General features: G+C 35.9%; 1 protein-coding gene across 1 annotated transcript in view; it reads right to left on the bottom strand.

The window, feature by feature from the left end:
- TRHDE (thyrotropin releasing hormone degrading enzyme) overlaps positions 1 to 27,984 on the bottom strand; it is a 412,928-nt gene that overhangs the window by 185,102 nt on the left and 199,842 nt on the right. Inside the window, exons 4-5 of the mRNA XM_023226560.3 lie at positions 19,119 to 19,273; positions 15,875 to 15,988 (exon numbers count right to left, since the gene is read on the bottom strand). Of these exons, the coding sequence (XP_023082328.1) occupies positions 15,875 to 15,988; positions 19,119 to 19,273 (269 nt within the window). The remainder of the gene's footprint in view (positions 1 to 15,874; positions 15,989 to 19,118; positions 19,274 to 27,984) is intronic.

Here is a 27,984-nt window from a genome sequence, read left to right as displayed (position 1 = left end):
GCCTCCTGGAGCAGGGTACAGCTGCAATGCAGGACCTGGAACCAACAAAACACAGTGGGGTATGAGGTACCACACAGTGGTGACTGTAGACCCTGAGATGACGGAACTAAGCTGAACGGGTTCTGTGACACCAGGTGCAGCAGCAGCAAGTACCCAGGAATAGCAAGATGTCAATACGGCTTGGGAGCTGAAGGGTGGGAAGCAGTGCAGAAATGACCACTCCCTATAGAGGTGGGATATCTTAGAATCTCAATCAGGGCACCTGCTCAGCCTGGAGGTCAAGATAGTTCAGCTCAGCCAAAGCTCTGATTCTCCAGGACACAAGATATTACATCTTCTCAGCCCCATAAAATGTGACTACATGGGTCAACAGAGCCTCTGCATCCCTTTGTATGGGGCAGGACTCATAGTTAGCTGTGACATTGGGGGTGAAACTGCTCTGGTATTCCTGAGACTCAGATCCCCAGGGACAGGATGCTGCCTCACCTATAGAATGGGGAGGGGTCAACTGCTCTGGTGTGGCAGAGGCCCCCTGATGTCCCCAGGGGCAGGGCACTCAGCTGTGATGCCAGAGATGTGACTGTTGTGGTGTGCAGGAGGCTTGAGGTCCCCAGGGGCTGGGGTGCTACTTCAGCTCAGCTCTAGGAGGAGGGTGCACCAGCCACTGGAATGCAGTGGTTGGAGCAGTTGCACAGTAGCTTGCCCCTTGGAGGTAAGAAATAGCAGCAGATCAGCTCAGGAATGGCATGCTACCAGGTGGGCATATTGCAGGGGCAACAAAGTCTCAGGGATGGGAGGGTACAATGACTACTCACCCCTGGAGCAGGACACACTCTAATAGTGGCTCTAATTCAAGGTGGCACAGTACAGTAGCAACTTGAGCCATGGGGATGGGGAATAGCCGCACTCCTTCCCTGGGTGTAGCTCAGTGTGTGGACTCTGGAGAGCTTCTTCAGCTGGGCTCTGAGCCTACGAAGACTGAAGGAGTCTCCAGTAGCAAAGACCACAGCATCCATGGTGGTGATTGAGGCTACCTGGGTCCTCTTGTTTACCTTTTCTCTGCAGGAAGTTGTCCCTCCTGGTTCTGATTTGATTCCACCCCGGGAATGGGGTGATGGAGGCAATGAATTTCCTTCCCTTCCCTACACAGCCATCCTGAGTTTCGGTGCTCTACAAGATTTCTGCTCTTTCTTTGCTGTTCTATGAAGCTCTCCTTTAGCTATTTTGGTCAAAATGTAGTTATTTCTTTGTTGTTTGAGGACTTTTCTTGTGGGGAGAAAAGAACACTAAAAACTTCTTGTTGGCCATCTTGCTGACAGCCAACCTTCAGGATTTGTTGCCACCTTTTCATGTTTCCTCAAAACATTTATCCAATATAGTTTCATAGGTATTCTAATTTCAATATCTTCTTTTGTTCAATTAATGCATTCCTAATAGCAACATAGAAACTATTATAACCTTTCATAAGTGATCTTGACATTTGTTAACATTCATTTCATAACTTTCTGTTAATTTTTGGCCAGATTTGTATTGCTGAGCATCTCATATATGCTAAACTTTCAGATAAATGCTGAGAAACGATGGTGAAATAAATAGTCCCTATTTAAATGACTATAAACAGTCCCTGATAAAGCATATATCATTAGTGGGGAATACTTGCTTTCTCTTCTTTGCTAGTTAACATGAACTCATTCCCATTCTTCTAGAAAATTTCACTTCAGGATCCTGTACATAGATTTTAAGTTTCTAGGAGATAATACCTCCTTCACCTTTTCAAGAATTTTATACCTACTTTGGCAGTAAGACTATTTTCCTCCATGCTAAATTTTTTAACAGTCTGATAAGACATTTCAATAACATCAAATTGGCTAATCTTTTTTCACACTTATCCATTCATTTTGCACATTAGTCACAGAGAGTTATCTCCAATATTATGCAGACACATAAGAGAATTAAGGCATTTTTTTGATTGACAAAATGTAATTCAGAGCATTTTTAAATGTATACTGACTAATTTTCTTAAACAGATTATATTTCCATTTAAATTTCTAATGGAAACTTTCTCATACCATTCAGGTTTGGAAGAATTCCAAGGATGAGCTAATCGACTCCCAGAAGTTATTAACATGGTGATGAATTTATGTTAATTTATAAAATAAATATCCATTCAACTGATCTTAATTCTGTAACAAAATTATTATTGTTATTAATTGATCAATAGATTTTATAAAATAAACCATTTTTGTACTTTACTTTCAATGTGATATGAATTGTCAATATATCAAATAACCCAGTCTGATAAAACCTTACATTTGTCAGATAATAAGAAGTCTTTATATTTCCAACGAATATAAAAAATATATTTTTTGGAATTTGAAAATTTTGATAACCCATAGCAAACAACTCTAGAACATATAGCATACGAAGAGCCCAGAAAGTTAATCAAGTAAGAACCTATCATATAAAACTTTATTTCAAAGTAAATTATTATAATATTTATAAACTGATTATATAATGAGTAGAGAAAAGGTTTGCTCTTCAGAACGTAAAATTTGAATTTGAAATCCATTTATAAAGTATAAAAATGTTAAAATATTATTACCCTGCAGATAATACTATTACACTTAACTACCTAATAACAAAAATATTGATTAAAAATGATAGTAAGAATATAGATTTCTTTAATTCTTAAAACTAGTCTGTGATATAAACAACCTGGGGATTTCATACATATTTTGAAGAGGAATAAACAAGATCACACAGCTATTAAGTATCAGACAGCCAAAAATTTAATTCATGGGATAGGTAGAAAAAGGAATTGAACTTCATTCTAGCTAACTGTAAAGTAGCATTACTCTAATTTTAATGAAGATAATCTAACTAAATTGGTAAAAAAGGTCTGTGAGACTTAGAGGGCGTTGATGTTCCATACTTATTTGAGTGTCTCCCATCCCTAATGAGAAACCAGCAAAAAAAAAAAAAAAAAAAGGCGGGGAGGCATCCAGTAAGTGTTTATTAAATGAAAGAAGAAAAAGAACAAGTCAGTGCAGATTAATCCTTGGAAATATTTGGTCAATGAAGAACCGAAATATGCCAGCAAAATACTTAGCAATAAATTGAAAATATTATCTTGTTGTAGGAAGCCAAATTATTTTTAGGCCTGGTAAGTTATATGTCCTGTCACCTCTCTAAAGAAGCCAACAATTTCAAGAAAACTTCCCTGTTTTAAAACTAGGGCAATAAATTTGTTTATACAGTTTTTTAGTTTTTAATTAGTCATCATCAATAGTGTATCATGATTCAAGTGCCTCAAATTGGACCAGTCATGCGAATAGTTAGGAACAGAATGTAATTAATGCCAAATTTTCCTCTGAAGAGGCAATCGATCTAAACTTGTCTTTAGTCAGGAAACTTATAAAATAAACAATATTTAGATGAAAATATTCTACCATACTACCACCACTGCCACTACAATCAAAAGAACAGAAATCTGCTTTTTTAGTAACCTATCTTGCAAGCAAAGCTGTGATGTTTAGGGAAAGAAGCAATACTCAAAAACATAACTTACCTGAGCAGAAAGATACTCAAAAATCTAATGAAATGGCCATTGTAAGTTGGTTAATCTGAGCAAACATTACAAAATATGCTTGAGTCATGTAATATAAAAATAATAGGTAGCTAAAAGTTCGGATTGTTCTATGATTTTGCTAATCCTCTGAAACTTACCATGCCCAATTTTACTTTTCAAATATATCTATGAATGTGAACAACCTGACTGAGGTGATGGCTCTGTATTTTTGAGCTGCTCTGTAAAAAAGCTACTTCTGACAGAGGTGTGATCAGTCAGCTAAGAGCCTAAAAAAAAAAAAAAAAATCCTAAATTTATATACATCTACTAACTGAAGCCACCAAGCAAAAGATAAATACAAAGTACACAAGAAACTGATAGATACCAATTCCATATTAATATTATCATGAGATTTATTCCATAGAAATTAGTATGAGTGGCTTACTTTAGGTACTTGACAATTCTTTGACGGAAATAAATAGAATGAATGAAATATATGAATGAATGGAATGAGAAAAAATATAGCAGCAATACATCAAACTAACTTATATACAATTATTGACCTAGTATACCATTAACAGCACTTAAGAAGGGCCTCACTGAACTATAAATAAAATCCGGAGAAGAAAAACTAAAATGATTAAGGGAATTAATTGGACACAGGTGTTTTTGAAGTGGGTGCTAAGGGGAGAAAAGCATTCCCATGTATCTTCATCTTTAATGATGCATATGACACAAACTGACAAAAATAAGACTGTAATCAGTAGAATTTTATTTCATCAATCCTAGGAAAAGGTACAAAGCTAAAGACATAACAATTTTCAAAGGGAGCTCACTCAAGTTTGTGAATGGTATATTCACAGAAGTTATTCAGCTCAATGTCAAAACATGTCCTACCAAAAGTCTTTTTTGAATTCATGGTTGAGAAGAGCTGCCTGAATGGCAGAACTGAACAGTGATCTAGCCAATATAACACTCTTCAGACTCAAAAAAAAAAAAAAAAAAAAAAAAAAGACAATAGAGAAATTATGCATTCTCCAGATACTGGCAGGTCTTACTCTATTTCACAGTGAATTAATATATGTCAAGTGTTTAGAGGTACAAAGTAAATGCTATATGAGTCTTTATAATTAAAACGGTTAAAGGAGTAACTGAGGCAAAATCTTCATAAACCTCAAATTACCCTTTTTTCCTAATTTTCTCTTCACAGAAGGCTCTTTTCTATTTTTCTGATTTTTTTTTATTGTATCACTTGAACTCACTACTTTTATTTCTGGCATCCTTCTCTAGTAATATCTTGAATAGTATTAAAGTAACCTTGATAAAAAGAAAAAAGAAAAGTCCCATAAAGTGTTATGGACTGAGACAATCACTGCTTGCTTAGAAATGAATTGTGTTCTAATGTCTTTTAAAACATATAGCTGTCTGGTTAAGGATGATTAATAATTAGAAAATTAATGAATTTTTCTTTGGTTGCCCTCTGTGTCCCCAGCTTTTAGTTTTGGCTATGTTTATGTTAGAGGCTTTGCAAGGCAAATTCATTTTACCTGGGGACATGCTGAATAACATCAGATGTTGAACATTCATATATTAAAAGAGAATAACGTTTTTACCAGGAGTGGTGAGAAGGACAGATAAAACAGTTGTCTCATATGCTACGGTCACTATTATATATTTGAGAATAATAATGTCTAAGAAGACATTTTGTCATTTTAGTATAATTTTTGGATTATCAATTTTTTTGTTTATCAAGTGGTGTCTGACAGTTTTGTAGCAAGCTGGAATATTCTGCTTATGAACTGCTCTTACTTGAAAAGAGAATGAAGAGGTTCATTTTCCCTGCGGTATTTCTAGGTATGAGAAAGGATGGCCTTGCATTATTGTTAGACTCCAGGTTTAGTAAGTATTTTCTTCTTAGAAAGTGTCTAATGCCGTAAGGTTACTGGTTGGTTTTGTAACTCCTACAAAAATGTAAAAGGACCTTGACACTATGCAAATCCTAACACAGTGCTCAGAAGAAATACTTTATTCCATAGGGAATGCTAATTCATCTTAAATCTCTAGGTTTAAAGAATACAAAACCTGAAACAATCTTTCTGAGCAAAATGACTTTGCTTTAAAAAAATCATCCTTTAAAAACATGTATAATTTTTTAATTTTCAGCTTTATTTTACATTTTAAAAATTCATGTAAGAAAGAATCTGAGGTAATGTGACTAACAAACCTTCCAGATACTTACCTGAGTAGATAGAAATATATGTGAATATACAGTGAATATACATGAATACTTATGAATTATGTTTGCTTTATCTTCCTTTTCTAAAGATATCTTACTTAGTAAAAGCTGGTCTTCTATTTGAAGCAATGAAATAAACAGATTTTCATTTCCTGAAACTTAACACATCTTTATAACATTGAGGCTCTTCAAAAGTTTCTATTTCCCAAGCAACTGTGAATCCAAAGTCTTGATTTTTATAAAAGAACTACAAGTGCAAACAAAATGAAATATGTATATATTATGTATTCTTCAGTTGTAGTATTATACTAAAAAATGTATTTGTGTTACACAATTTCTACATCAGTTAATATACTTCAACAATTAACAAAGATTGTCCAGCCTTACTCATTCATCTTTCTAACAGATGTTCTTAACATGGGTACCAATGCTACAATAAGACATGTTCTAAAATGCACAGAATTAGTCCTAAAATGAGAAAAAAATTGTAAATATAAGTTGTTATTGCATTAGCCTCAGTGAAAGCTAGTTTAACCCGTTAGTGTAACAGGTACAGCTCTTATTTTAACTGTTTGTTTGTTTGTTTGTTTGTTTGTTTGTTTTTGCTAAAAAATATTAATAACTCTTCAGTCTCCACTGGTTAGATTCCAGTGTCAGGCCTGCTTAACTCGGACATTCTTTTTGAATTATCTGAATACATACACCCTTGGAGTTCTAGTCTCATCCTCAATGCATGGGGCATATGCACATTAGGATTCCTCAAACATGTACTCAGAGCACAGCTACAGCACAAGAGATATTTTGCTTTAACGGCACTAGCTGCTGCTCTCATTGCTGCTCTTATATCCTCTTTGTAGTTTCTTTGTCCTTGCTATAGGCCCATTATCCACCAGTGCCAAAATCTGCTCTAACTGCAAATGCTAGGAGAAAGACAAACTTTTCTCCCGTAACAGTGAGCTGCAGGTCCCCAGTTCCTCTTAAATTGGAAAAACATGTTTCTATTCTTTTTTTTTTTTTGCCATTTTTTTTAGGTTGTAAATTTTTTTTTTATATACTTTAAGTTCTAGGGTACATGTGCACAACGTGCAAGTTTATTACCTATGTATACATGTGCCATGTTGGTGTGCTGCACCCAATAACTCGTCATTTACATTAGGTATATCTCCTAATGTTATCCCCCCCCCCCTCCTCACAATAGGACCCAGTGTGTGATGTTCCCCTTCCTGTGTCCAAGTGATCTCATTGTTCAATTCCCACCTATGAGTGAGAATATGTGGTATTTGGTTTTCTGCTCTTACAATAGTTTGCTGAGAATGATGGTTTCCAGCTGCATCCATGTCCCTACAAAGGATACGAACTCATCCTTTTTCTTAATCCAGTCTGTCATTGATGGACATTTGGGTTGATTCCAAGTCTTTGCTATTGTGAATAGGGCCGCAATAAACATACGTGTGCATGTGCCTTTATAGTAGCATGACTTATAATTCTTTCGGTATATCTCCAGTAAAGGGATGGCTGGGTCAAACGGTATTTCTATTTCTAGATCCTTGAGAAATTGCCACTGTTTTCCACAATGGTTGAACTAGTTTACAATCCCACCAACAGTGTAAAAGTGTTCCTATTTCTCCACATCTTCTCCAGCACCTGTTGTTTCTGATTTTTTAATGATTGCCATTCTAACTAGTGTGAGATGGTATCTCATTGTGGTTTTGATTTGCATTTCTCTGATGGCCAGTGATGATGAGCATTTTTTCATGTGTCTGTTGGCTGTATGAATGTCTTCTTTTGAGAAGTGTCTGTTCATATCCTTTGCTCACTTTTTGATGGGGTTGTTTGTTTTTTTCTTGTAAATTTGATTGGGTTCTTTATAGGTTCTGGATATTAGCCCTTTGTCAGATGAGTAGATTGCAAAAATTTTCTCCCATTCTGTAGGTTGCCTGTTCACTCTGATGGTAGTTTCTTTTGCTGTGCAGAAGCTCTTTAGTTTAATTAGATCCCATTTGTCAATTTTGGCTTTTGTTGCCGTTGCTTTTGGTGTTTTAGACATGAAGTCCTTGCCCATGCCTATGTCCTGAATGGTATTACCTAGGTTTTCTTCTAGGGTTTTTATAGTTTTTATATTTTTTAATGTTATAGAGACTAACATTTAAGTCTCTAATCCATCTTGAATGAATTTTCATATACGGAGTAAGGAAAGGAACCAGTTTCAGCTTTCTACTTATGGCTAGCCAATTTTCTCAGCATCATTTGTTAAATAGACACTCCTTTCCCCATTTCTTGTTTTTGTCAGGTTTATCAAAGATCAGATGGCTGTAGATGTGTGGTATTATTAATGAGGACTCTGTTCTGTTCCATTGGTCTATATCTCTGTGTTGGTACCAGTACCATGCTGTTGGTACCAGTACCAGTACAGTTACTGTAGCCTTGTAGTACAGTTTGAAGTCAGGTAGCATGATGCCTCCAGCTTTGTTCTTTTGGCTTAGGATTGTCTTGGCAATGCGGGGTCTTTTTTGGTTCCATATGAACTTTAAATCAGCCTTTTCCAATTCTGTGAAGAAAGTCATTGGCAGCTTAAGGGTAATGGCACTGAATCTATAAATTACCTTGTGCAGTATGGCCATTTTCACGATATTGATTCTTCCTATCCATGAGCATGGTATGTTCCTCCATTTGTTTGTGTCCTCTTCTATTTCACTGAGCAGTGGTTTGTAGTTATCCTTGAAGAGGTCCTTTACATCCCTTGTAAGTTGGATTCCTAAGTATTTTATTCTCTTTGAAGCAATTGTGAATGGAAGTTCATTCATGATTTGGCTCTCTGTTTGTCTGTTACTGGTGTATCAGAATGCTTGTGATTTTTGCACATTGATTTTGTATCCTGAGACTTTGCTGAAGTTGCTTATCAGTTTAAGGAGATTTTGGGCTGAGACAATGGGGTTTTCTAAATATACAATCATGTCATCTGCAAATAGAGATAATTTGACTTCTTCTTTTCCTAACTGAATACGCTTGATTTCTTTCTTTTGCGTGATTGCCCTAGCCAGAACTTCCAACACTATGTTGAATAGGAGTGGCAAGAGAGGGCATCCCTGTCTTGTGCCAGTTTTCAAAGGGAATGCTACAAGTTTTCGCCCATTCAGTATGATATTGGTTGTGGGTTTTTCATAAATAGCTCTTACTATTTTGAGATACGTTCCATCAATGCTGAATTTATTGAGAGTTTTTAGCATGAAGGGCTGTTGAATTTTGTCAAAGGCCTTTTCTGCATCTACTGAGATAACCATGTGGTTTTTGTCTTTGGTTCTGTTTATATGCTGGATTATGTTTATTGATTTGCATATGTTGAACCAGCCTTGCATCCCAGGGATGAAGCCCACTTGATCATGGTGGATAAGCTTTTTGATGTGCTGCTGGATCCGGTTTGCCAGTATTTTATTGAGGATATTTACATTGATGTTCATCAGAGATATTGGTCTAAAATTCTCTTTTTTTGTTGTATCTCTGTCAGGCTTTGGTATCAGGATGATGTTGGCCTCATAAAATGAGTTAGGGAGGATTCCCTCTTTTTCTATTAATTGGAATAGTTTCAGAAGGAATGGTACCAACTCCTCTTTGTACCTCTGGTAGAATTCAGCTGCGAACCCGTCTAGTCCTGGACTTTTTTTGGTTGGTAGGCTATTAATTATTGCCTCAATTTCAGAGCCTGCTATTGGTCTATTCAAGGATTCAACTTCTTCCTGGTTTAGTCTTGGGAGAGTGTAAGTGTCCAGGAAGTTATCCATTTCTTCTAGGTTTTCTAATTTATTTGTGTAGAGGTGTTTATAGTATTCGCTGATGGTAATGTGTATTTCTGTGGGGTTAGTGGTGATATCCCCTTTATCATTTTTTATTGCACCTATTTGATTCTTCTCTCTTTTCTTCTTTATTAGTCTTGCTAGCAGTCTATCAATTTTGTTGATCTTTTCAAATGGACTAAATGGTCCAATTAAAAGACACAGACTGGCAAACTGGATAGAGTCAAGACCCATCAGTTTGCTGTATTCAGGAGACCCATCTCACATGCAGAGACACACATAAGCTCAAAATAAAGGGATGGAGGAAGATCTACCAAGCAAATGGAAAACAAAAAAAAAAAAAAGCAGGGGTTGCAATCCTAGTCTCTGATAAAACAGACTTTAAACCATCAAAGACCAAAAGAGACAAAGAAGGCCATTACATAATGGTAAAGGGATCAATTCATCAGGGAGAGCTAACTATACTAAATATATATGCACCCAATACAAGTGCACCCAGATTCATAAAGCAAGTCCCTAGAGACTTACAAAGAGACTTAGACTCCCATACAATAATAATGGGAGACTTTAACACCCCACTGTCAACATTAGACAGATCAACGAGACAGAAAGTTAACAAGGATATCCAGGAATTGAACTCAACTCTGCACCAAGCGGACCTAATAGACTTCTACAGAACTCTCCACCTAAAATCAACAGAATATACATTCTTCTCAGCACCACATCGCACTTATTCCAAAATTGACCACATAGCTAGAAGTAAAGCACTCCTCAACAAATGTACAAGAACAAAAATTATAACAAATTGTCTCTCAGACCACAGTGCAATCAAACTAGAACTCAGGATTAAGAAACTCAATCAAAACCGCACAACTACATGGAAACTGAAAAACCTGCTCCTGAATGACTACTGGGTGCATAACGAAATGAAGGCAGAAATAAAGATGTTCTTTGAAACCAATGAGAACAAAGATACAACATACCAGAATCTCTGGGACACATTTAAAGCAGTGTGTAGAGGGAAATTTATAGCACAAAATGCCCACAAGAGAAAGCAGGAAAGATCTAAGATTGACACCCTAACATTACAATTAAAAGATCTAGAGAAGCAAGAGCAAAAGCTAGCAGAAGGCAAGATATAACTAAGATCAGAGCAAAACTGAAGGAGATAGAGACACAAAAAACCTCCAATAATTCAATGAATCCAGGAGCTGGTTTTTTGAAAAGATATTTCTATTCTTTAAAAAGAAGTTTATATTTTCAGTAAGGATAAAAGTTTGCTTGTAGAGCAAATCAGCTATATTTCAGTTAGTCAATGATTTTCTCAACTTCTCCTGAGTAAAAATAAAATAGCGTTAAAAGGCAGGAGGGAACAGAGAAAGGAAAATGCAGTCAGAGAAGAGGTCCGTTTCAAAGACTGGGATTCCATGAGACCCAAACAGGCACACTTTCTACTTTCCTTATGGTCTCTCAATGTAAATGTCACTTTTAAGCAACTGAACAGGATCGAAAAGACCAAAAGCCCTTCAGTCCAGCCCTAAGAAGCCTTTAAATTTCTCACATTCACTGGGTATCAGTCATTTCAGAATAAAATATCAATAAATGAAAACAATTGGATCACCTTCTAGTTTATTACTTTAGAGGAGTTATTTTGCAGACTGAACTTTAGTTGCATTAATAATAATCTTTATGCTCAGGTGTGTGTCCTTACAAAAATTAGGAGAAAAATTCCAGTCTGCTGACTTTATCAAAGTATAACTTATGTTTTTGGTGGGTGAAGCTCTTTATCTTCCCAAGTTCTTTAATGAAAGAACATACGCTCATGTTTAATGATTCTCATTATAGAAGCACTTTCTTGTAATACTACATTCAGGAACCTGAAGGAGTCACCTAGAATATAGACTACACGAATTATAATGAAACCTATGCAATACACACAGGGGATATGACTTGACCTGCATTGGCACCAGGTCTTTAAAATAAGGAGTTCTCCATTGCAGTATTTTAATAAGCAACTTTTTGCTGTAGTAAAATTATTTTAACATAAACTTTTTTCAAATTAAAACGATCAAGAGTTGTTGAAGAACAGTTACTGTGCTGTGTCAGTTCTTTTTATCTGTTTTGAGGAAACACAATAAGATTTAATATGATTGCTGTCAATGGCATACTGTAACTTAGTCCAACCAATAATGTTGTCACTAACAGCCAACTTTGATAAAATAACATCAGGCAAAAAGACTATTCATGCCATGAATCCTCTTTGAAATGTGTCTTCAGCCCTAAGCTGAGGAGGTTGTTTCTAATGATCTTGACACTTCTCTTTGATGAATGAAACATTATCTAAGGCTTACGTTCCTATGGAATAGTCCACATTGCCAGTATAGATAAGAATTTATTTGGTGAGACTGAATTTAGATACCAAGTTTATCTTGTATGTATAAATAATTGGTATAAGCCTAAGAAGCCAAAATGGATTACTAGGATTGGAAATGTTACAGTATCTATATGTAAAATCGATGTACTTTTCTAATAGAGAATTTATTTTCCCAGGCCCATGATGCCTACTCACATTTGTATAGCAGTTCATACATTTCAAAGACCTCATAAGTTATTTTGTCTTCAAAAAAATTATGTGGACATACTAAGTCACTATAATTCTCCCATTTTTCAAATGATAAGAATGAGTTAGGGGAAATGCTTTTCTTGGAATCCGAGCTTCTTATTTCCAATCTATCCCCCTGACTTGTGTCATACTCCCTGTAAAACCCCATATCTGCAAAATGGTAAACTTGATTAGTGTGCTAGAGGACAAAATTATCACAAAAAGCTTATTGTGATAATTTTATTATATGTAGTGTTCCTTAATTCTATATCAGAAAGTGACTCTGAAAACACACATACATACAACCTAAGATTTTACTAACAGTTAAGCGAAGTATATTGGCCTAAGTCAGAACAAGAGCTTCCTTAACAATACTATGTAATTCTGGGCTTCTTTATTGCTAGTCCATGGAAGGTAGATTGCCATAATATCTCTCTAGCAGATAAAATTGTTTTTCAGTGTTTGAGCCTTGATGCCTAAAAATGCACTGTTTTTGAGATTAATGGCAAAATAGGTCAACTTCCTGAATTTCTTTACTCCTGACATGAGCCTGACTTCTGGTTTTTCTATTACAGGCTTAGGTCTAGTGAACCTTAAGCCATGCACTTACAGGAAAGCTTTTATGCATATCACAATAGTATGAGTTACTGCTGATGCAGCTGTCACTCTTATTCTTCTGAGTATTTCTTTCACTCTTTTGCTGATGCCATTATGAAAATTAGTGCTGGCACAGCCTTCAAGGCACTTAATATCCTCTCTTATTTATGTGGTTATCTTATTCTTAAAATTTTGTTTGCAAAGAAGGTAATAATTACATATGGAGGGGCAGAAACTCTATAGAGTTTCTACTTGTAGGTTTTCTGGATTTATATTGAGGTATCTCACAAATTAAAAAGCAAAAGCAATCAAATAGCAGAAAGTTTTTTAAATCTATGTAACCTAAACACAAAAACACATCATGACCTGTAATCCCAGCACTTTGGCAGGCTGTGGCAGGTGGATCACCTAAGGTCAGGAGTTTGAGAGCAGCCTGGCCAACATGGTGAAACCCCATCTTTGCAAAAAATACAAAAATTAGCCCAGCATGGTGGCTCACACCTGTAATCCCAGCTACTTGTGAGGTTGATGCACGAGAATCACTTGAATCTGGGAGGCAGAGATTGCATTGAGTCAAGATGGTGCCACACTGCATTTCAGCTTGGGCCACAAAGTAAGACTCTGTCTCAAAAAAAAAAAAAGAAAGAAAAAAAGACCATCATAATAAGACTTGTTTCTTCTCATTATTAACTGTGTAATTAAATGTGATGGAGTTTATTGTTTCATTTTCTACTTTAATAGGATGAGTTTTCTGTGGCACTGTAATTGTTCTGTCATTAGTTTTCATTTCTTAATTATTAAATATGGATTTAGAAGTAATCAAATTTTATATCTGACTAACCTCTAGGTTTTTATACTTCTAATGCATGGTCTGTGTTCAATTAAGAACAAAATCTCAGTTTTCTTATTTACACTCTGTGTTCATTTTCAATACCTCTAAAAAATATTTTCCAGAATTCCTATATTTAGAATGTAACTGACAAAATGATGAAGAAATATGAAAAGTCAAAGACAAAATTTGGAATGAGGACACTGAAACTGAAGATATATTACCATGCTAAAACAATCAAAAGCTGTCAGTTTTCACCCCATCTATAATTCTGTTGACTACTTTTAAATTTAAGATGTATTTTTCATAACGGTGAATAGAAAGAATTTTATCACAAGTATCTGAATGAGCTAAAAAAAGCAATACCTATGCATAACATGTCACTTGTAATAAGGACATCTTTTAATATTGAAACATAATAAAATTATAAATCAGTAATAATCCACAGCATAATAAAAATTAAATGAGAAATTTAAACAAAGTTGGTTGAAAGTCATCAAAAACCAAAAGATACTTTTGGAAATGTTTCAGTCACTGTAAATATTTTACTATCTTCACATTTTTGTTAAAGTAATTTCATTTTTTTTTTCTCAGCAGAAGTCAGTTAAATTTATGTTGGAGGAGTTATATGATGACTTACAGATGCTTTCATATTTTACCTTGGTTTAAGTGTTCTTCAAATTATACTTGGAACAATAACAAACAAGTAGATAACTGCCTATTAATACTTTAGAACATCAAAAGGGAGCAGTATAAAATATTTTTGGAAGCAGTCTATCCACTGACAGATGAATGGATAAAGAAAATGTGGTGTATACATGCAAGAGAATACTATTCTGCCTTTAAAAAACAAGAAATTCTGCCATTCGTAACAACATGAGTGAACTTGGGACATCAGGCCAAGTGAGATAAAATAGACAAATACTACATAATTCCATTTGTATAAGAAATTTAAAATAGTCAAATTCATGGAAGCAGAGAATAAAATGGTGGTTGCCAGAGGCTTAGGGGAGGAGGAAACAAGGATGTATTAGACAAAGGGTACAAAGCTTCAGTCATGCAAGATGAGTAAGTCCTAGAGATCTACTGTACAGCATAATGTGTATATTCAATAATTCTGTATCATACACCTGAAAACTTGCTGAAGGGCAGATTTCATGTTGTGTTCTTACCACCAAATAACAATAAGTAAAGAAGACAGGAAGAAAATTTTAGAGGTGATGAATACGTTTATGGCATAAAACAAAAGGTGACCATTTGTTTTATGAATATACACTTATCTCCAAACTCATCAAGTTGCATACATTAAATATGTACAGCATTTTGTATGTCAATCTTACGTCAATAAAGTGGTTTAAAAGAACATATATATGTATGTATATATATGTATGTGTATGTATGTATGTGTATATAGATGTGTGTGTGTATATAAAATCACCTATGCTATGTCAAAAATAAAATTTGAGCTTTTGGAAGTTGATAAGTATTGGTACATTGCAATTTTTACTTAATTTAATAGTACCACTTTAAATAAAAAAATTTTAATTTCAGAACAACATATATGTATCCTGGGTTCTATTTGATAATTATACTGTTGCTTATTGATCAGTGAAAGCTTATATAAAATGAAAAACTGATATAAAAAGACATATAGCAAAACTACACCCTCCTTCTACTTTTTCTTCTAGGATGCCCTATAACAGCACAGCTTCAGGCACAAAAACCTTTCTTCAAGTTCTGACATTCCTAAAGTATAGGTATAATATGAATAACTCTTCATAAATTTAATTAATGACCTCTTATTAAGTCATTTAAACCTAAAATACACATATCTACAACAATAATACATCATATCTTTTAGATGGTTTTTGTGTTTTATCTCATCAATGAGATGTCAAGTCCTCATTTTTCTATGTTTGATATATTCTGTATATTTAAAATATTATTAATTACTCTTGACTTCTTTATTTTAAAGGACAATTTGCTTTACTATAAAATACTACAATTGAAAATATTTCTATTTAGGTAAATTGTGGCATTTTGAAGCTAATGAATAGCAAATCAGATTATATAGTTCCTAAGAAGTAAAAGATGACTCTTGAATACTAACATTTAAATTTTTGGTTACATTTTATCGATACATTTTCATGCATCAGTTGGTACCTTTAGCCATCTCTAACGATGATATAAGCCTAATGTAACACTAGATCAGCCTTTTACTAAAAGTTTCAAATCATTCAAAGGCACTTACCATGTTCCAGCCAGGATAGAGGTAGTCTGTACCAACAAATTCGAAGTAGTGAGCAAACCCTTCCTTCAGCCACACGTCTTCCCACCACACAGGCGTCACAAGGTCACCAAACCACTGCGGTAACAAAATTAATGGTCATCAAATCAAACAAAATCTATCCCCAAACTATTTTATCTAAAATTGCATGTATTAAACTATGATGATTATAACTGGAATTAATTCCCCAATTGATTTTGTGATCTTAAAATGCGTTGTGGCAAAACTGTATTGATTTATTTGAGTACTTGGGCAACACTAGTTTTTTTTATACTTGCTTTCAGAGAGGAACAAAAAAGAATGATCAATGAACACAAAAGAATATTTGACTTGGAGAAGAAAGGGCTCAGGGGAGAAAAACTGATGAGAGCTGTCTTCAAATATTTGAAGACCTATTATGTAGAAGAGGTAAGGCTTGTTTCTTGTGACCCTACAAGTGACAAACCAGGACTAATGAATGGAACTTAGCATGGGTAAATGTCTGCTGAAAATGCAGAAAACCCTCTAACAGACTGAGATGGCCAAAGATGGGAAAATACTGCCTTGAAAGGTAGTGAGCAGTTCATCACAGGAGGTATGTAAGCATCACCCTCTAGTGGCAGAGGCAATTCAGAGAAGATATTTGCTGATTGATAAAACTAAGGGTTTTTGAGGTCCCTCACACTTGACTTTCCATGATTCTATTATAATAAGGATTTAGACCAAAAAAATTCTCTAAGATGCCTTTATGAAAAATAATGTAATTTTAAAAGGTATTTTGATTAGACAATGATGTATTATTTCGAAACTTGCTTAGTTCAGGAAAACGTTAAAGGAATTCTTTTCTCATTAAAAAGCAAAAAATACATTATATGCCAGGAGCTAGCCTAAAGACAGGATTCAGTGAAGAAAAGTTAGATAATGTTCCTCCTAATGCAGCTGACATTTTATTGTAGAGGCATGGGGGGTGAGGGGAGGTAGACAATAAAAAAATAAATAAGCAAATGAACAATGCAATTTCAGATCCTAACAAAGTGCTACAGGAATGAGGGAGGAACTGCTTTACATTGTAAAACCAAAAACATTCTCCCTAAGCAAGTGACATTTGAGCCCAGACTTCAATGATAAGGGAGAGCCAGTCATGAGAAAGGCTTGGGAAGGAGAATTTCAGGGACATGTAATTAACCCTTAATGTGAAGACTCTACGTGGGAATGAGCTATTTAAGAAACAGAAGAAAGACCTGTGTGGCTGGAACATAGCGGACCAGGAGGAGGAAAGCGTGAAAGAGTCCAGAAAGGCAGGCAAGTACCAGATCATGTATGGCTTTAGCAGCCACATTAACAAGCTTGGCTGACAGTTTCAATAGTAACAGTAAAGTATCTATTCTTCAAGAGAATCTTTCATTGAAATACAAATAAAATCAGCTCTCAGTATGTTGAGGACCACAAAGTAAATGTTTAATCTTTTAATAACTTTTTAAATAAAAAATGCATGTTTCTCCTGTAACTTGAAATCCTATCTTCAGAATTGTGACTACAAATCAGCGGGCAGGAAAGGTAACATAGAAATTAATTGGTTAATGACAATGGAAATTATTTTAAGTATTTCTCCTAGCTTCTGGTTCTTTACTCCATAGTAAGTGGCCTACAAATACTAAGCTATAACAAGAAAGTAACTTAGAATATGAAACAAATGAAATCCAGTTCTCCGAACAATTATACATTATCAGTGCACTTTCACTTCAACAGAACTATATATCTAACTTGTCATTTATAGGAGCATTCAAAAAGCAAACTGCTTTTGTCTCAAATAATTACAAGATATACAGTCAAAACCATCCTCTTTAGTATAGACTAGGAGCCCCAGACATCTCTGCAAAGGATCCCCTTAAGCCTGGGGTAAGGAACACACCTCAGAGATCTGGTCAACAAGGCAGATACAAACATCTTACAGGTTCAGTGCAAAAAACTGACATTTAGGGGCCAGGCATGGTGGCTCAGGTCTATAATCCCAGCACTTTGGGAGGTCAAGGTGGGTGGATCAACTGAGGTCAAGAAGTTCAAGACCAGCCTGGCCAAGATGGTGACACCCCGTCTCTACTAAAAATATAAAAATTTAGCTGGGTATGGTGGTAGGCACCTGTAGTCCAGCTACTTGGGAAGTTGAGGCAGGAGAATCACTTGAACCTGGGAGGCGAAGATTGCAGTGAGCCAAGATTGCACCATTGCACTCCAACCTGGGTGACAGAGTAAGACTCGGTCGCAAAAAAAAAAAAGCTGACATTTATGTAAACAGTCGTCTGGCCCGCATCACTTCATCATTAAGTCAGTATTCATTTATTAGCATTTAACAGTTTACCTTCTTTCACTGACAGCATTTTTCACATCACTTTTTCCTTCGTTTTTTCAGCTTTCATAAAGGTGTGGGGTTTACAATTTATTGAAATCACACTGTATCACAGTGAGATTTCTGGTGTTACAAGTTTAAAGCTATCCATAAATACTGGTAACCAGGACAGGTATCACTTTCTGTTGGCATGGACATCTATTTTCAGTGACTTTTTCCCACTAAAATTAAGATTCAAATAAGCACTGCGAAATCTAATGCCGTCCATTCATTGTGAGAAAATGCATAAAATCAAAATGAAATTAATTTTATCTTAGCTTCACTACAAAGTTGGCTAATTTACATATGAATTTCTAAACATGCCAAGACAAAAAATATCAATCATTTGAGAACAAAGAGTCCACGGCTGAGTTAGTGAAAGACTTCCTAAGTGTCTATGTGGTGGGAAAAGGGGAATTAACAAATTGATTTCAGCAAAAGCAAATTTTGACACGTACACAAAACTCAGCTGCATCTTGCAGCAATGCAATAAATCATTGCCATCACTGCACTTACCCTATATACACACTGATAATCACAAGAAAATACAGAAAGATTGATAACTGACTAGATAGGGGCTCCATAGAGGCTGCTGGGTGGCAGTGCCATCTCACTGCTCAACTAAATGGAATGACAGTGGCTTACTCAATACGACCAGGGTGTTTGTTTTTGTTTATCCTATGATTGAAGAAAAATGACATATCTTCCAGAAAGAACTACACAGTGCTCCATATAAAATTAAAACTTATTTGGGAGGATAATAATTTAGCTCTTAATGTAGCTATTCAAAATCATTCTCAATAGCTTTTACATTATACTTACACCTGATTCTTTTTCTCATACCTGGTGACATATCTCATGAACAATGACCATGGTGACATCCAGCAAATAAGAAATAGATGAAACACTGGGATCCAGCAGTATTCTTTGTTCCACAAAAATACTTAGTCCCCAGTTCTCCATAGCAGCATACGGATGCTTAGGCACAGCTAAAAGATCTAGAAATAAAATAAAACAGTTCCAAAGGCTTTAACAAAGACACCAGATTCTGAATTTATGTCCTAAAAATGTCCAGAAATCCTAATTATAAGGGATACTTGATGTGACTTAGTGATTTTTTTTTTTTTTTTTTTTTGGCAAATTAAACTACCTGCCATTTCTACATGACAGCAGAAATATAGGCTATCACTGCTAATGCTGGTCATATCCATTCATCACAGTTCATTTTCAAGCCCAGTGCTATAGGTAGCTGGAAGTATCAGTGCCATTATTGATGGGCCCATCCTAATAAATTTCATAAGTCAAGGAAACCAAATGCAGCAGGAGCCTACAGAGGCAAAGGCGTTGTGCCTTCTAATGAAAATATATTTGACTAAATGCAGTAAATACTATATTCTTACATTTACCTCAGTATTGTATAAGAGAAAACATTTTATATCTGGTTTAAAATGTGGTGTTATTTTTCTAATTGCTTAAATTCTAGTATATTTTTTCAATTATATTAAAAGAAAGATGTTACATGTAAATATATCTTACAGAGAAAGCTTTGCTAGTGGATATAATGGAAAAAAAAAACCTAAAAACTATTGAGGGACCCACAGACTCTGGTCTGGCTCTGTCATCAACTAGCTATGCAACATCAGTAAATCACTTAACTTCTTAAGACCACAATTCCCTCACCTATGAAATAAGGTCATTAGCCTTAATTATCTCTAAAATACCTTCTAGCTCCAAATATCTACAATTAGATGATTCTAAGATCTGTGCTTATTTTAAAAGGTCATAGAGGTATTATCAACTTCTGGTTATGGTGACACAAAGAGTTCATGCTTTGATGTACTCCCTCTGCTCCAGAGGCATAGTGATGATAAATAAAATATTAAAAGGGAAAACGAAAAAAACATCTCCAGGCTTAAAAATAAACCTCTCCCTGGACCAGAAATGGTACAGAAATGCAAAGTGGTGATTGCATGTGAAGCCACAGGCCTGCTGGGCACTGGCTCCAGCATTAGGCAGTGGCGGCTGGGAATTGGCTCTGGCAGATCCTTCCAGAGCCAAAAGGACCTAAGCCATGCTGACTACTTAATGCCAGGGATTGAGGTAGGGCACGCATGCTCATGAAAACAGGTTAAAAAAAGCTGGCGCTCCTTGCTTCCTGGGAAAGTCAGTAAGTGGAAGGGTAGAAATTTGAACCCAGCAGCCTGGCTCCAGCACCTGTGCTTTTAATCACAATGCCAAGCATAGTGTTTACAGTCTCTGACTCAGAAGTTCTACTTCTCGATACAACCCTGGGGTAACTCCCTACGATGCAACAGGAAATTGTATAAGAATGTTCGCTATAGTATTGTTTGTACAGGTGAAAAGGGAAAATCAAGTGCGTTTAAGCAAGGTAAAGGACAAAGAAACTGAGAAATAGGTATATAAAGGAATATTACACAGCAATCAAAACAATTGATCTTACCACTAGATTCTAACACTACATACATCAACATGGACAATCTCAGAAAGAGAATATCGAGGAAATAAGTGAAGAGTAAAATGACCCTATAATAACATCCACTATTTAAAAACAAGTAGAATAACACCATGTGTTGTAAATGGATATTCATACATGAACACATGCACAGAGACGGTAATGGCAAGATGCACACACAAACACACATACAGCAATGATAAACATTAAAGTCATGATGGCTTAATGGAAGAAAGGAGGGGAAAAGGATGGAAGACTATCACACAGTGAATTAAAAAAAATATGTTTTTAATAAGAATATTTCACTGTTGGTGGTATGGGTTATAACATTACTGATTCTTTTCCACATGCTTTAAATATTTCAAAATAAGAAAAAGAATAAAATGGTCAACAGTCTTATAATAAGGTTGATTTTTCTTTATTCCTGGCTTTACAAAATATCTTCTCAGCATTGGTTGTGGGTATTTGTTGTTGCTGTTTCTGTTTGTTTGAGATGGAGTCTCACTCTGTCGCCCAGGCCAGAGTGCAGTGGCGCAATCTTGGCTCACTGCAACCTCCACCTCCTGGGTTCAAGCGATTTTCCTGCCTCAGCCTCCCGAGTAGCTGGGATTACAGGCATGCACCACCACGCCCAGCTAATTTTTGTGTTTTTAGTAGAGACGGAGTTTCACCATATTGGCCAGGCTGGTCTTGAACTCCCGACCTCATGATCTAACCACCTCGGCCTCCCAAAGTGCTGGGATTACAGGTCTGAGCCATTGCACCTGGCCGGTTGTGGTCTTAAGTCTGAAATGTATATTAAAGTAAGTCAAATATGACCCCGTCTTCTGCTACATTTTAGACTAAGCATGAGGGCATAACAGCTATAACACACAAAAAAAGGGAAATATGAGGTAATAGTTGAAGAATTAAGAGTGCTGAGCGAGAGAAAAAACAAATCTGATTGGGGAGGTTTTCAAAGAGATGGTACTTAAGTTGAACTTCAAAAGGTAAATAGGATATCAAAGGGCAGAAACAAGTAATCTGCGTACTCACATATACAATAAATACTGATTGAACATCTCCTTTGCTCAGTATAGACATGGTTTTGCCCTGTCCTGCAAGCTCCTTGCTCTCTGTCATCATCGTGCTTATATGCATATGTGAGTGTGTGCAGGAGGTCAATTAACCAGTAATAAATGAATGAGAAAATTAGTAAATGATAAATGCTACAAAAAAAAAGTAACAGAGTAAGATATTGATTGATTGGTGGGGTAGGTGTGGTGTGGTCAAGGCAGCCCTCTCTAAGGTAGTCACATTTCATCTGAGATGTGAGCAATGGTAGAAACTAGCTTGTTTGAAATCGGAAGTGCATTCTAAGAGAGGACAACAAATGCAAAGGCCCTAAGGTGAAAATGAGACAAGTATGCTAGACAAAGAAGGTTGATGTGGCTGAAATATATAAAGAGAAGTAACACAGATCAGAGAACTGGTATGAATTTTAAGTTCATAAGCAACAGATATTCTTTTATATAAGATTTTACCTTAACACCTTGTCTAAATATGTATGAACAAACCAGATAACAGGACCACAATGTGTCAACTTTTTCACCAGTAGATGGCAACAACAGTAGCAGGTCTGGTGTCATTTACTTGTAGCAACATGTGACTAATGAACAAGCCTTCTGACCCAAGCCTGTGACAAAGTAGAGGCAATTCTGTAACCTGTAGTCCTCCAGGAGCCAAGAGTAGTCGGTCATCAGGGCTAAACGAGCATATCAAGCCACACATTGGGATTTGGATTGGCTCAAATAGCACAGGAAGAAGACTCGACACATATGAGCCAGATGTGGTCTAGGAGTTTGGAATAAAGAGGAAGGTAGACTTGGGTGCATTTGTCAGAAACCAAAAGCCTGACTAACAGCATAAGGAGATATGGTGTGGAAACAACTGGAGGCTGGTGATAAAGATATCAGGCACTGGTGACCTAAGCAGGCAGCTGGTTACATACTGGAATTGAGAGGTATGAGGTTACAAAAGTCAGGCCTGGGTAACAAGATTACAGATCAACCAAACAAGGACTCTTCAGCAAATGGAGCCAGAGTCAAATTAAAGTCATTAAAGAATAGAGTAAAACACAGATCAGCAGTAGAGGACGGCTTCTTATATATACACAGGTTTTATAATAAATATGAGGAACCATGATTATAGATGGCAGAGTAGGGAAAAAATAAAGAAAACATTGTATGCTACTAACCTTATAATAGTGTATTGAAGAAACTTAGATTTTCTTGAAGCAACTATGGAGAAGTATTTTTAATTGTGGCTCTGTTCTATGTCTTCACAACTTAAGGAATCTTATATGATAGGTTTATAATTTAAGAGCACCTACATCAAGTATATACCCACACAAACATTTGTACACAAATATTCATAAAAGCCTATTTCCAGTAGCTAAAACCTAGGAACAACTCAAATGTCCATCAATAGGTGAATAAATAAAGTATGGTATATCCATGCAACAAAATACTACTTAACAATAAAAAGAAATGAACTATGGTTACAGTCCACAACATGATTGAATCCCAAAATGGTTATACGGAGTAAAAAAAGAAGAAAGCTATATCTACTGTATGATTCATGCCATTTATGTAAAATTCCAGAAAATGCAAACTAATCTATAGTGTCAGAAAGCACATCAGAGGTTGCCTGGGGACAAAGATGGGAGGAGTTAGAAGATAGCGATGGGAAACTTTTGGGAGTGATGAATATGTTCATTATGGTGATAATTTCCTGTGTGCATACATGTGTTAAGGCACCAAATTGCATAGTTTAAATATGGACAGTTTTATTGTACATTACTGTACCTGAATGAAGCTATTAAAAAAAATAGCAAACTCAGTAACAAAAATACTCTTTTGTTTATTTAAGGCAGATAACATTAATTCACAATGAATTAAATTATTTTAATTTTTGCAAAAGAAATTTGTTATGAGACTATACTCATTAAAATGTATACCCATAACTCTTTCATATGCCTTGAAAAAAGAAGAAAATTCAAATGTTTCAGAATCTAATTTACTTGGAAAGTCAAAGAAAATGCTTGATAAAAGTAGGCATAGTAGTCTGCTTCCAATTAAATGGTATAGTACAAAAAACTATAGACAGATATGAAATAATTCATATAATACAAGTGAATGTGATAACATAAATTAACATAAAAATCTGACTTGTTCTACTTGTTTGCCTCCTACTCACCCTCAATGCACTATAATTTGCCTTCTATTCTTAACACTATCCTGAAACAGCTCTGAATAACTAAATTCACAAACTCTCATGGACACTTCTCAGAATTCATCTTTTTTTGGCATTGCTGAGAATTATCATATGGTAGGCTAGTGTCTATAATAACAGAATATCCATGTTTTTCTTCCACTTCTCAGATTAGCCTTTCTTGTTTTGTTCTGTTTTGTTTTTCATTTTCTTGCCACTCTCTGACTTTTGAAAATCCAAGTTTCCAGGATTTACATCTGTGGCTTCTGTGTTGCTTTGTTTTACTAACTGCTATGATTTAAATGTGTCCTTTCTGAAATTCACACTGAAATGTAATCTCTATAGGTCTCTTCTGCCATCAGAAGACACAATATTCATCCCCTCTGGAGAATGCAGCAAAAAAGAGTCATCTTGAAAGCAGAGAGTAGACCCTACCAGACAGCAAACTGGCCTGTGCCATATCTTGGACTTCTCAGCCTCCGGGATTATAAGAAATAAATTTCTATTATTTGTAAATTACCCAGTCTCGAGTATTTGGTTATAGTAACATAAATGGACTAAGATACTTACTCTGCTACTTATTTTCTTTGAGTGTTCTCATCCACTTTAACATCATCCATCACCACCCACATGCCCAGACTGCTCTCTTTGAACACTAGATGAAAATACCTAAGCATCTTATAGTAGGCTGCTATTTGATAGGCCCCCAGTGTGCTGTGTCTCCTTGTGTAAGCCTCTCCCCTTTTAATCTGGTGAAATAGTACATACTAAAGGAAAGTTAAGAAAGCCTTGCAGCTTTATTTTGCCCTCTAGGGAAAGTCAGCCCTCATAAAATAAAATGGCCCATTGCGCTGAGAACATCATGCAGGGAGAAACCTCACAACTTTGCAAAAGGTCCAAAGAATCACTAAATGAGGTCTGTTCAATAGTATATACTAACTGAAATCCAGTCTCCAGCATTAGTGAAAGTGTTGCCTTATTACCCTTCTGATGCATAATCTTGTAAGTTAGAAATGTACTCTAATATATTGCAGATTATTAAATAATCACCAACAAAAATGTGTACAATATCAGTTCTCTCCTATCTGCCACAGTCAGATTCTTATCTCACAGGTCATGATAGTCAGTCCAGAATAAGATGCTTTGCCCCTGCTTTGAGCTCCTCTAAGCCCTGGCTCCAGTGAGAAAGAGTCTGGTATCCTCCAGCTCAGATATTCTCCACTACATGATCAAGCTCACACTCCGCACTCTAAGTGTGAGAAGAGAACAGGAGATGCTCTCTGATATGTAACCTAAGATAGTTATCAATTGTCCCACTTTCTCTCATACTTCCCTTTTGCCAAAGTCATACTAACTACAGTACTGACTTTTCCTGGCAATATTTCTTCACCAGCCAATTTCTGCCTTTTAGTTTTCCACACTCAAACTTATCAGTTCATTCTAGATTTGTCATCCATTTATTTAGCTAATTTGAGATTCATAACAAAGTCTGTAATAAGATCAGAACCTGAATGCCCCAGACTTCAACCTTAATCCTGAGGGGAAAAGGGATAGAAAGTCCTGGAAGACAAGAGTCTTAATGCTGAAGAAATAAATATCCCAGCAATTCAGGAGCATCACCTCAGCAGCCAATCCCTCCATGCCTAGGCAGAAAACAGACCTGCTGCTGAGCCGCTAGTGTAGTCAGGGCATGTGGCATCTTCCTGAAAAGCAGCACTGGTCTCTGATGGGATGTAAGATATTTTTGCTCAGAAAATCTAAAGTGCCATACATTCATATTAGAAGTTGTGGTTTCAGAACAGAATAAATTCTATAAATTTGTTCTTTCCGGTTTTCCTTGTACATATAATGTACTTCTTTGAATCAGGCATTCATTCATTCATTCAATAAAGTTTGCTGAGTCCTTATTCTGTTTGAGCAGAGAAGGAGACTAACAAAGATGCTGCTGTGTCCAAGCTCATGTTCCAGTTTTGAGGGGTTGGGGAATGCAAGTAGGGCAGGGGGCCAAATAATATACAAATAGACAAATAGATAATATGAGACTGCAATTGGGACTATCATGAAAATTATACATAATATGTTAAAGAATAACAGAGTTGGAGCAGAATACATTTGATCAAATGACCAGGAAAAGTTGAAGAAAATTAGTATCTAAGCTGAAACATCAACCCAATCCAGGAAGACAGGGCAGTTTTAATCTTAATCATTGCATTTGCAGTGCTAGCATGGTACCAAGCGCATGGCTAATGTTCAAAAGGTAATTGCAAAATAAATGAATAGCTACCTTGTGATGGCAAGTCATGGTAAATATAGCTTACAACTAGTTTTGCCTGCAATCCTAAGCCACACAGATGTATAACCACTATCAACACCACCCAGGAAAGGGCCTTTGGTTCAACAGTTCTGGTCATGAATTCCACGGTTTCACTCTGCCATGCAAAGAACTCTGCAGCTCTTCTAAATCACCTCTCTACTCCTATGCAAAGTGTCACTTAGATGCATTCCCTCACGATTCACAGATGGGCTCTATGCATACTGATTCTTCCAACCCAAAACCATCTTGTGCTCCAATCTGCAGCCTTCTGACCTAACTCTTACTTCTGTGTCCCGTCCCACTTCACCCTTTGGATTTTACCTTCAATGTTATCACCAGGCTGTACTCTAGTAGCATCTCAATCACAATCCAAGTTATTTTTCCAGCTCTGTTCCTCAGATCTTATTGGCAGAAGGCAATGGATATAATGTTTAAAGCTGCAAGTTGTGGAGTCCATACTGGGTTTGGGATCCAAACCCACATTGTTTAACCTCTCTCAGCTTTCACTTCCTTATTGATAACATGGGGATATTAACAGTACCCGCTGTGCAAGTTGCTGTGAAGATTAAATGAGTTATACCATGTAAAGCACTTAGTGCTACATAGTAAGCAAGATAAATGTTATCACTATTTGAGATCTTTCCAGTCCTTCCCCACTCTGGGGAATCGAATGCATCACAGGCCTCAGGAAAGAGAGGAGGAGGAGTCTTATCTTCAAAGAAAGATGAAGTTTAGGTGAATATGTTCCATCATAGATTTTAATTTTCAAATTAAAATTTTATCTTGTGATTTAAAACAACATAGATCCTACTTAAGAATGAGCCAAAAAACATTATAGGATATGCCCATATTATCATCCAGGGACATTAATTTTAAAGGCATAGGTTAAAAAAAAAAAAAAAAAGTTGTATTTTGATTATACCATGACTGGCTGTTGCTCAAGACTGTCTATACGCCTTTTTGTTTAAGAATAAAAAATGGAACATCTTGCTCTGAAGATTAATATATGGGGCTAGTAAAAATATAAACTACATTTGAAATAGTAATAGTAATAAGATAAAATTTATAGAAGTAACCCATAACTAATATTTATAAAATGAGAACTACCATTCTTTTTCTTCCTTTCAAGGGTATATTCTCAAGATTTTTACTAATAAACCAGTTAGGTTCTGAATGACTCTTTTTCAGTTTGTTTGACAAAGAAGTTTAAACTTTGCTATCCTTAGATACATTTCTACCAAATTTAGGAGTCAGTCCTTCAAAGTTTTAAAGCAAAATACACTTTTCTCCTGATGGACTTTTTATTTGGGCATCATTCATTTAAAACAGACTAGTTTCAGCTACACATTGTGGATTCTAACAGAACTTTCATCAGCACTACTTGTATTCAGAAGCTTAGCTTTCAAGTTCTCAAACTTCTAGCATTCTCCTGAATTAGCATTAGGCCATAATAGGCAGTCAGTGTTTTTGCTGATCCTCCTGCCACACATTCAAACGATTTTTTTTTCATTTCAGCAATCAATTTTCCTCGACATTTACTGATTACTGTCAATTGCAATGGAGAAACACTTTACACGTGTTGCTCGATTTCCTTTTTTTCCCTGAAAAAGGCTTTCTATGCCAAAGGATATATCCCATATGCACAGGGAACATTTGTCAGTTTCTCGCCC

Source organism: Piliocolobus tephrosceles, chromosome 10, assembly GCF_002776525.5.
Source record: "Piliocolobus tephrosceles isolate RC106 chromosome 10, ASM277652v3, whole genome shotgun sequence".
NCBI lineage: Eukaryota > Metazoa > Chordata > Mammalia > Primates > Cercopithecidae > Piliocolobus > Piliocolobus tephrosceles.
The sequence above is the reverse complement of the archived record's forward strand: the minus strand, read 5'-3'. Positions and strand labels throughout refer to the sequence as shown.